Genomic DNA, 11,626 nt, shown 5'->3' with positions numbered 1-11,626 from the left:
TGTCTTGGAAATGAATTATGGGGACAGGGGCTCAGATTTTCACGCTCGTGCTAACTCAGCTACAGGAAAAGGTGATATAACTGTAAAAAATGGCATCATTAGGGCCTTTCAGCCAAACCATACATTTTGAAGAGCCGCTGAGCTGAAAATCTCACGGCTGTGGCTCTGTTCCGCTCCCCCAGGTGAGAGACCTTGTTCTCCTTCCTGGGGTAATTAGCATCCTGCCTCTTGATCAGTCGCGGGGACTTTTGTAATGTTTGCTGAATACGCCGTGCTGCCCGAGTGTATGTCCTTCCGTAACCTCTTGGACTGTTGTGTGTGTGTGTGTGTGCGCGTGCGCGTTTGTTTATCTCCGTTCCTTGCTTTCCACCTGAAGCCCTTAAATAATAATCCATCAAACACCCCAGACCCCCAACCTCCCACCATTGAGGTGAGTCATATACATCCATATTTCCATATCCGCCCCCACTCCATCAACACTGAGACGACTGATTCCAACTGTGACAGGACTTTCTGCTGTATTTCATCTGGTTTGCTAATGAATTTGGATGTTTTCCAGAAGCTTCCCTTCACATTTTATGTGCGTAAGGGCGGAATCCGGTGAGGGCGGGGGGGTTCAGTGTCATCATACTCGATGTGTCCCTCTCTCTCAGGTTGATTATACAGCAGGAGCTGAGCCAAGTGCCCCCATTGTATTGGCTTGCAAATGCGTAAATCGCAAGCAAAATGTATACCGAAGGCAAGGCACTTTATTTCTGATCAGTCAATAAAGTGAATGCATTAAAGAAATAGTTCAAGAACATTCCCCAGAAGTCCCTGCAAACCAGGTTTATAAACTAGTTTGATGACAGTAACACACAGTTTACCCATCAGCCTTCATCTGTGCATGCCTGTAGGTCAGTCTGTTATTGCCCATAGGCCTGAAAGCTCCCAGACAGCAACTAAAGAGTAAGAATATTATTTGTTCAGTGGACTCCAATTCGGAAATCTAATATATGGACATACACTCACCAAGCACATTATTAGGGACATTTTTATTTTATTGCACCTACTTATTCAAGTATCTAATCAGCCCATTGTGTGGCAGCAGTGCAGTGCAGACAATCATGTAGATACGGGTCAGGAGCTTCAGTTAATGTTCACATCAACCATCAGAATGGGGAAAAAATGAGATCTAAGTGACTTTGACCGTGGAATGGTTGTTGGTGGCAGACAGGGTGGTTTGAGTATCTCAGAAACTGCTAATCTCCTGGGATTTTCACAAACACTAGTATCTAGACTAGAGCAAATAATGGTTCACAAAACAAACAGTGAGCAGCAGTTCGGCAAACAGAAATGCCTTGTTAATGAGAGACGTTAGAGGAGAATGGCCAAACTGGTCAAAGCTGACAGGAAGGTGACAGGAACACAAATTACCATGCATTACAACAGTGGTATGCAGTAGAGCATCTCTGAACACATAATGTGTCAAACTTCGAAGTGGTTAGGCTACAGCAGCAGAAGTAAACAAAATAAATACCAAATATACTTATATATGCCATATATGGGAATCCCACACAAACACACTTTTCTAACTTGCCTCTTTGATATCTAGTTGTACACCTGTATATATTTTATGGAAGACATTCTGAAATTCACTGGGCCTTAGAGAGAAACACCCAGTGATTTTTAACATGATACCACCAATCACCAATATGCTGTTCAACCTGCTGTATCCCACTGTGTAAGATTAAATCAAACCAGATGACACAGAATCGCATACACTGTTGTAGTATTTTACTGCAATTCATCGGGTGAATGGGTTTTATCAATTTATTTGTGTGGGAACATCAGGCGCTCGGATTCATGGGGCTGGCCATAGGAAATTGGATGCCTGTCATTCGGCAGCTGCTGATAATAGGTCTTTATTCATTTTTGGGCAATTCGTTGGGTTCTGTCCTTGTGTTATGGCCCAGAGCGTGGGGTGGGGTGGGGGTCGCCATGGGAGAGGTGGCGGGGAGTTTGTTTTCCAGGGTGAGGGTTTTATAATAGCTTTTTTCTGTTTCCTACACTAAAAAAGTTGACCGCAAAAAAACACATTTTACCGCAAGGTTTGTATAATAATGGATTGAATGGTATAATAGCTGAACGAGGCTCACGTCTCTGCCCCCTTCAGGCCACCGTGATGACGCGGGCGGAGATCGACGCCGAGTACCAGCGCCTGGTGAAGCGCTCCGAAGAGCTCCTGGGCTCCATGCAGAAGAAGAAGCAGGAGGAGGAGGAGAGCGAACGTCTCCGTCGCATCCAGGAGGACATGGAGCGGGAGAAAGCTCGCCGCGAGGAAGAGGACAGGCACCGGCGGCAGGAGGAAGAGGAGCGCCGTCTGTACGTCACGCCCGTCTGTCGCCCTGCCTCCTTCGGCGCTTCTCATATCCTGTTTGTCTCCAAACCGATGCTCCGGGGCATTAAAGGTGTCAGCCTGTGCTTTACGTTTCCCCCGGCGAATGCTCGCACTTCGCTCGCTCACCTGGAATCGCACCCCCCCCCCCCCACCGCTCAAGGGCGACGCCGTAAATATCGGCTTCTTTGAGCGGAACGGTGTTGTGAGGCCTTGATAGAGCCGTGGTAGCTGTAATCAACAGGAGGCTAATTCCCCCGTTCTGAAGATACGACTGGGGAAGTTGGCGGCGTTCAATTTTTTTCTACAAGGTCCTTTCATTGAAGCCCCGGGATGAAATAGGCTGGAGCCTAAAGTTCAGCATTGTTGTTATTGTTATTTATTTGCTTGTATCCTGGCAGACTTACTGGGTTCGCATATAGTCTGTTTATAAAGCTGAATATTTACTATATTTACCGTTCGCATTAAGGCGACCTTGCTCCAGGACACAACGGAGGTTAGGTGACAAAATGTGTCATGCATCATGCGAGAAGCTCGGTCCGGTAAACATCGCGCTGCGGTGTAGCAGCTGCACCTCACTGTAGGTCCTGATTCACGTCCTATTGCTTTAAATCTGTAAATGATTTTGGGTGTCCTTGGGAGTTCAGATGACACAGTTTGGTTCCTTCTGCTAACACTCGACTCTTGGCGCTAAGTGATGCCTTGCACCTCCGCCCCACCCCCATGCAGGAAAGCAGAGATTGAATTGAAGAGAAAGCAGGAGGAAGAGGAGAGGAGAAAGAGGGAGGAGGAGGAACGCAGCTTACAGGTGAGTTTTTGGATACGTGTGTAAGTAAGATGTTTGGCCTCCCTTGTGTTCCTGTCAGCAGAGAATTCCTCTCTTTGATTTTGTTATTTTTGTTTAGACATTAACCGCCCCCCCCCCCCCCAACCCCACACCCCCACCCATGGGCATGGTGCTGGTTATGCCCTTGGCTGCTCTCCCTCAGTGACCACTAGGTGATGGCATCTGGCTTCTGCGTAGCCCCAACTTCCTTCCTTGAGCCAGACCTCTGTCTGCCCCCTTGCATATCTTCCTGTCCACCCATCTTCTGTCCACCTACTCTGTCATGCCACCAGATTAGTTGGAAATCTAAATCTATGGCCCAAGGCCAGTTCATAAAGGTTTTTTTTCCTTCTCATTTTGAAACCCATACGTCTGCACTTTGACATTTATGTTTCACGCTGAAGCTTCCAGCAGTGAAGTTGCCCTATCTCACCAGCTGAAAACTGTCATCCTTCATGACTTTCATAAGCTTCCTTCAAAAGACCTTTTTCAGCTCTCAAACTCTAAACCCATGGCTTGGAACTTCAGAAAGTCTGCCTCTTCCATCTGAATTATTCTCTGCCACGGTTTGTGGCTGGCAGAATTCTATTTACTTTGACTCTTTGGAGTTTCTTCCCCTACCTGACCTAGTTTTTTGGTTTAGTGCCTTTTGCTCCAGTTTGACACAAAATGACTGTTCCAGGGTCAAAGAAATATGACCTTAGCCCTTTCCATTTTGCCCCCCCCCATAATTTCTGCGTATAAAAGAGTTAATATCTCAAAAGTTTTCCCAAAATGTCCCCAGATGTGTCCAAATACAAAACAGCTGCATATCTTTTTGTCCAGACACCTGAGTAATCAGAAAAGCGTATTTTTATAAATACATTTTTTAAAGATTTTTTCATCCTGAATTTAAAGACAGTGAACCTTCACATGTGTTTTATTAACATATGAGAGTATGTTTCTTTAAAGCATGCCCAAAGTGTTCAAAGAGCTCTCCTAAAAGGATTACTCAAAGGATTTTCAAACAAATCTGCATCATATTTAAATTGGAGTCGCAGTTTTTTGTATGATATAAATATAAACGCAACAATACTTTGAGACGTCAACGACTCAACCGTAAGGGGGCAGAGTGGATGGGGTTAAAGCAGAAGATTTCCCTTGTTGTACAGTCTACACTCTCTGCAGCGCAAGGTCATTAGCGCTCTGACTGTGGTAATGAATCTTATTCAAGGCTTGTGATAGCACAGCAAGCATGATCATGATCAAGTTCCTGGCATGCAGTGGTAATCCCTCTTGGTCAGCACTTGGAGATAGCGTTAGGTAAACTTGTTGAAGTCAGCTAGGCCTGTAATACATATCCAGGTCCATGTGAGGCAGCCTGTAGCCTAGTGGACTCAAAAGGTTGAGGAAGGACCTTAACCCTGCATTGCTCCAGGCTGGATTGTCCCCTGCTTGGTGTAATCAACTGTAAATTGCTTTGGATAAAAGCATCAGCTAGATAACAAATTATTACAATTATAGGTCCGAACTATCTTCAGCAGTCATAATTTTTCTGTATTTAAATTACCATTTGATTTTAATACCTGAAATGGTCGCATTTATGCTTTGTGCTTGTGAAGATACTGTATGTTGAATGGTGTTGGCAGTCAGCCTTTTTCAATGATAGGAAGGGATTTACAATAGTCTTGTAACAATGTTTTAACACAAAAATCTTACCTGTTGTACCTTTGACGTGCCGCAGGCGGACATGGAGATGCAGCTAGCCGCGGAGCGGGAAGAGGAGAACCAGCGGCAGACCGTCGTGGAGCAGGAGCGCCGCGACCGCGAGCTCGCCATGAGGATCGCCCAGAGCGAGGCCGAGCTCATCACCGAGGACGCGCAGCTGGACCCCAGCCTGCGCAGGTAAAGCACTCAAGGTCGCGCCGGGGCTGCTCAAGGTCGCGCCCGGGGTTGCTCAAGGTCGCGCCCGGGGCTGCTCAAGGTCGCGCCCGGGGTTGCTCAAGGTCGTGCCCGGGGTTGCTCAAGGTCGTGCCCAGGGTTGCTCAAGGTCGCGCCCGGGGTTGCTCAAGGTCGTGCCCGGGGTTGCTCAAGGTCGTGCCCGGGGTTGCTCAAGGTCGTGCCCGGGGTTGCTCAGGGTCGCGCCGCCAGTCAGTTAAGCTTCACTTTGTTTCAGGAAAATGCACTTGAGAGGTTCAAAACCTTTGAATTATAAGATTCTTACTGACATAATTTCAGGGTTTGGTACGCAAGGGACGTAAGTGACATTTTGGGCCAAAATGAGTGTTATATATCAAAAGAAGGCAAGACTGGCAAGATATAGGTTGTGCCATCCTTCACTACATTGAAATAAAGAGGAAAAACCTAAAGACTCATCCCAAAAAACTTGATTCATTCAAACAATTGTTTTTGCTCTCCTGTGAAATTTGGAAAATTGCACTTGCACCCCTTGCGCTCGAAATATGACAAAAATTAGTTAGTGTCATAAATGTGTTGTTTATAGGGCCCTAAATATATGTATATAGTGTTACACAAAAATACTGTGTAAAAGTATGAAAGAAATACACAATTTTAAAGATTGTATCTTCTTGGAGCCCATTCACTTTGATGTCTTTGAAGTTCGATATCTCAAAACCACTCAGAAAGCGGAGAGAGCCGTATAAGTCCAAGGTCACGGTTTGCAGGGTAGACCAAGGAGTAGAAGGCCCCGGAAACTCAAGCTGGTGAGCGGGGAGCACTTTGGTTGGTGGAACCCTTAAAATAAATCTAATTAGGGAAAGGGGGATGGGGGATTTTTCTTGCAGCAGGAAAAAAAAGAATAGTCTCCACTCCTCCCTGCTATAACCTCTCTCCCTTATTTCTCCTCTTCCAGTAACAGCACGGATGTTACACCATCCCCAGACAGAGTGAAGTAAGACAAAAGAACACCACCCCCAGACTTCCCTGGGCCCCCCAAATAAGTCTGCTTTGTGCCAGCCTTAAATTATATCCCTGCATGTTCTAATCTTCTAACAAATATACAGATTATGCGCCGGCTACCTCTGTATGCAATCACCAACAGTAGGATAATTATTATTCTTATAAATCAAATACTCACTTCCTTCATTAATCAGTCTCGCCTTGTGTTTACTGAATGAAATACTTCCTGAACATAAGGGGATTGTATTGCACTGCCAGGAGCAGAAAGTATGATCTTGGTCACACTTTATTTAAGAGCCTTTTTATGCTGCATTTTTATACGGCCATACTTATTAAGGGCTTTTAGAAAGTATGCATATAATGTTTCTGAAATTGTTTCTAAAACAATGAGTGCATTATTCACAGAAATATTATACGTTTATACATTTGTGAAACAATATAAATATGTGCACTTGTGAAACGGAACATACATTTTGAAGCTCCTGGGTTCCAAAAGAAACTTTCTTCCAAATGTATTAACGTGTATTATTATTGTGAGAAATGCACTCAGTGTTTAAGAAACATTATATGCATTTATATAAACCTTATTTTGTTTAATACAACAACAGGGTGTTCCTAAATGCCCATAATTTTGTTTTTTATTATTTTAGAAATCTGGCAAAATGGGCCACTGGAGATTTGTAATTCATAAGAGCTGGCTGGTTAACAAGCACTCCTGACTCATTTAGTATCACATTTACATTTTGCTTTTATTACACTGAGAATTGCATTAATATTAGAAATGCACTTCTAGCTTTACTTACAGCTCTTCACTAATGTAAAAATGAAAACATGTACAGTATGATTTTTAGTTGAAACTCCTGTTTATATTCGGCGATCCCTCATTGACGCCTGGGCGATATGGCCAAAATATCATATCATATACAGTGCTGTGAAAAAACTATTTGCCCCCTTCCTGATTATCGCATATTTATCACTCTGAATGGCTTCAGTTTTTTCTCCTTTCATTGGACCAGCATGCTCAATGTGGATTGGCTCATTATTCAGGCCCACTTTCCCTTTTTACACAGAATCAGGGCTGTGGTTTAGTAGCTTTTCCGTCCTTACAGCTGTAGAGACCTCATCGATTAATTTCTCCTCTCCTTGATTAATTGTCGCGAGAATGGTGACTTGTGCTGCAGCAGTGTACTTAAAATGTCGATGGTCATTTTTTAATGTTCTAACATTTTTGTTATAACCCTGTCATTTTATGGAGGAAATGGATAAAGAGATGGCTGTGCTTGTAGCTGTGAGGGTAGAGACACCCCTGTCTGTCATTTAAGGAAATCAACAAAATCACCACCCCTCCTCAAGAATGGAAAAAAAAGAAAACGAAGATCAGAAATTGAGTTGTGGTTGTGTTTTCATGCACACCTCCGATTCTGACCATTCTGCAAATTCAGCTAAATCAGATGTGAATGAAAAGAAGAAAATAGTAGAGCTGTTTTGGCAGCAGTCAGGTACCCTTTGACCCCTGAGGCAGCTGTCAGTGTGTGACGTGTCGGCTGTGCACCGTTAATCCAGGCAGCGCGGATGGTGGCCCAGTGACTTCGGTTTATCTCAACCACCTTAACCTCCAGAATCCAGGGGAGAAGACCAAAGAGCACTAGTCACTCAGAGGGCCCGAGGTCAGGCCGTGAGCTGACAAGTCATACCCCCTTCCTGGAGCGGGGACGCTAAAAGCAGCTAATCCCACAGTTCCCGGAATTAGTGGTATCGGCGTAGCGTGACCTGAGCAGCAGTGACCTACGGTTGCTGAGTTTGTTAAGCGTGAGAGTGCGCACACACGTGCCTGGCAACCCCACCCACCCCCCCCTCTCCCATCATACTAAGCGTGTTTAATTACTCCTGACGTTCCTGAACCTTCCCCTGCTGCGGATGCCACGTCTGCGTCACTAAACGTGAAGGCACTAGGCCACTCCTGGAATGTGCAGGAGTTTAGATACGCTCAAGGAAAATGACCCAATTGACCGACCAGAGTTCAGGACCCCCACCCTTGTAAAATAAACTGCTGACACCTTTCCAACACCCGCTATTGGCTGACATGCAGTAGCTGTGTAACATAAAAGTAGAGTGTGCTCCAGAATTATTGGCACTCTTAATAGAAATGGAGAAAAAAGCCTGCATATAGTAAACAACATGGATCTAGATTTTATGTTCAACCATACAGGAAAATGATATACTTTTATTTCAATGCATTTAGTCTCATATTTGAATGTTTTTTATTTTGTAATCTATTTTTTTCTGAAAGCAACAGATGCCAAAATAAAAAATTTAAATGAAATTGGCAATACAATACTAGAGATTAATTTTAATTTACTTGATCTCAGTCTAAAGGAACTATATTGTGTCATTCCACCACTATCTGTTTCACTGGAGTATAAAAATGAGGTAACAAGCATGTAAAATCCCTTTGTCAACCATCAGCATGGGATAAGCCAAAGAACTGAATTCAGAAGACCCAGATGGTTATTGATCATTGCAAGTCGGGTAATGGGTACAAAAAAAATAAAACGCATTACTTTACACATGTTGGAAAATAAAGCGTATATGAATAATACAAGGTTATCAATAATTCTGATGTCCACAGTACAACAAAGCATGTTTACATCAAGATGTCAACATATCATGATCTCTTTCAGTCATTTAGCTGCATAATTCAATAAGTATAATTATTTAATAATCCAATTATTAATCATTTCAATAATAATAATATTAACAAGAGTGTTTAATTTAATTGGGACAATGTGTGCTTCATCTACAAGTCTGATTTATGAAATGTGAAACATAAACAAAATATTCTTGAATGGGATTTTTTTTTTTTTCTCGATTTTACCCTTGGATTCTGTTCAGATCCAGTTTGGGAATCCCAGGCTGTAAAAACTCAACCCGTTACATGCTAAGAGTATCATTTCCACCCTTCCTCCTCCAATGAACAAGTGCTTTGCCTTCCTTTCCCAATCCAGGGGTCCGCAGGTGCAAGCCACCAAGGCAGCTGCGGGGACCAAGAAGTATGATCTGAGCAAATGGAAATACGCTGAGCTGCGAGACGCCATCAACACATCCTGCGGTAAGACTAGTACTAGCCTGACCAAAACTTCACCTACAGTTAAAATCACATTCTGTTCTCTATTTCAGTTCTGTTTGATGAATCCATGACTGTGTATTTTTATGCGTGATCAATCATTCTTCATGCCAAAAGAATCCTGTCTTTTTTAATGTTCAAACTGTTCTAGAGGTTGTTGAATTCTTTTCTCGTTTTTGAGCTGGTAATGTGCTAATTTTGTGGGTGTCTTGGAACTGCAGCTGCTCCTGGAAAAAGTCTCTTGTCGTTATGATTAGTTCGTATTTCAGATGCCTCTGAAGTCTCAGATAAAGTGAATGAAAGGGAAACGATCTGTATTTACTAGACCCTGCCATCTCAGGAGTTTTCTCTTGAGCATTTTGTTATTTCTTTATTTCGTATTCATTTTGGCCGTGTGCCGTCGTGCCTTTTTCCTTTGCGCTCGGCCGCCTTTAACGCACTCTCTGTTCCGCTCTCGCCCTGCGCAGACATCGAGCTGCTGGCCGCCTGCCGGGAAGAGTTCCACCGCCGGCTGAAGGTCTACCACGCCTGGAAATCAAAGAACAAGAAGCGCAACACCGAAACCGAGCAGAGGGCTCCCAAATCCATCACCGACTACGGTAGTGCTCCCTCTCTCCCCTGTTACCTCAGAGTGTTCAAAATGGCCCATGGTACCTTCCCTCAATGACACCTCAAAGGCAGCTACCTGGAAGGCAGCAGGTTCAGCTCGGCCTACCACAGATGATGTCTTCTTTTCAGGCAGTTTTTCTTTAAAGTATTTTTATCAAATCTATCTGTATCTATGTTACTGAGCTAGCTAGTTTGCTTATCTGTCGCTATTACGTTTTCTAGTATAGATGGTCACAGATGGTAATTGACCGTCGCAAGTCCGGTAATGGGTACAAAAAATACATAAATAGTTAAAGATACCACTGAGCACTGTCAGGGCAATAATAAAAAGGTGTAAAACATATGGAATGGTTGCAAACGCACACTACATTACGCATGTTGGAAAGTTAAGATCATGTCAATAACTGTATTACACCACTTTTTGTCCATATTTATTAAGGATACCAATAATTCCTGAGCTCACTGTAGCACCTTATTCTTATTAGAGTGCAGTGTACTTAGATTGTATAGTATGCAATAGTGGTGTATAATTCGTTTATGTTCGTTTAGAGCTTATTAGAGGACAGTCTAGGGTGCCCATTAAAATCGGCCAGTGATACTCACCTTTGGGCATTCGTGTACTATAAGTTTTGGGGCAAAAATGAAAATTATTACAAGATGATACATTTTTAAAGTCTTGATGTGCATGAGGGTTATTTGAAGGTTACATTTCCCTGGTGGTTGTGAAGACTCCTCATACTCTCTTTCATACCTTTTCATAGCCAGTCTGAAAGCAGAGCCAGTGATTTAGCTGCACGCGCATTCTTTAATGAATCTTTAATGATGTCCATGCAGTTTTCTTTTCTGGTTCGCTGGTATAGCACTTAAATCTATTGTTTGTTTGTTTTTTGCAGAGGGGTGTATTTTTCTGCATTTACATCAGTTTTGTTTAAATGCAAAGGTCACGCGTCAACTTTCTATTTTTGGCGGGGTGAAGGTGGGGGGTGGTTTGGAGGACAGTGAGCAGTCTCAGTACAGTGAACTGCAGCGAATGTTTAAAGTGCTGTGACTGTAGACTAACCGTTTGAGCTGCCCAGCTCGAGGCACTGGAACGACAGAACGACCCACCAGCAGAATCAACCGGAGAATTTTGCAGAGGGGAATTTTGGGTGAAATCAACTTGAAGTTATCCAACGAACAAACCTAAATAACCCAGAATTATGACCCAGCATGTCCACCAAGAAACGTGTTTACAGAAACAACCTAGCATTTTTTAGAGTGCATCTGCCACCAACATTCTGATGTTTGGTCTGAACAACAACTGAACCTCTTGACCGTGTCCGCCTGCTTTTATGCATGAGTTCCTGCCACTGACTGGATATTTGCATTAATGACTCCTGTACCGATGTACCCAATGAAGTGGTCACTGAGTGTACGGTATCACGTATCATGCATAAATAGTATGAAATCCAACTGTTTGATGTTTTTGAAATACACTCCTTAAACATGCACACGCTTTAAAGAACCCTCCCCCACCCCGGCTGCTTCGCAGCTCTGCAGAACCCGGCGCCCCCCATCCCTGCCCGGCAGCAGGAGGTGGCCATGAACAGACAGCAGCGCTACTTCCGGATCCCCTTCATACGCCCGGCCGACCAGTACAAGGACCCGCAGAACAAAAAGAAGGGCTGGTGGTACGCCCACTTCGACGGGCCTTGGATCGCCCGGCAGATGGAGCTCCACCCAGACAAGCAGCCTATCTTACTGGTGGCAGGTACAGCCCCCTAATCGCCCCAGTTTGCTGTTTGCTGTCCCC

The 11,626-nt window shown here is 43.9% G+C and overlaps 1 protein-coding gene across 1 annotated transcript in view; it reads left to right on the top strand.

Moving 5' to 3' along the window:
* Window positions 1-11,626, top strand: part of myo6b (myosin VIb) — a 69,983-nt gene that overhangs the window by 54,746 nt on the left and 3,611 nt on the right. Inside the window, exons 26-31 of the mRNA XM_061239689.1 lie at window positions 2,156-2,364; window positions 3,107-3,185; window positions 4,927-5,087; window positions 9,107-9,210; window positions 9,693-9,824; window positions 11,366-11,584. Coding sequence (XP_061095673.1) covers window positions 2,156-2,364; window positions 3,107-3,185; window positions 4,927-5,087; window positions 9,107-9,210; window positions 9,693-9,824; window positions 11,366-11,584 — 904 coding nt within the window. The remainder of the gene's footprint in view (window positions 1-2,155; window positions 2,365-3,106; window positions 3,186-4,926; window positions 5,088-9,106; window positions 9,211-9,692; window positions 9,825-11,365; window positions 11,585-11,626) is intronic.

This window comes from Conger conger, chromosome 1, assembly GCF_963514075.1.
Source record: "Conger conger chromosome 1, fConCon1.1, whole genome shotgun sequence".
Classification (NCBI taxonomy): domain Eukaryota; kingdom Metazoa; phylum Chordata; class Actinopteri; order Anguilliformes; family Congridae; genus Conger; species Conger conger.
Note: the sequence above shows the minus strand (reverse complement) of the source record. Positions and strands in the feature narration are given on the sequence as shown.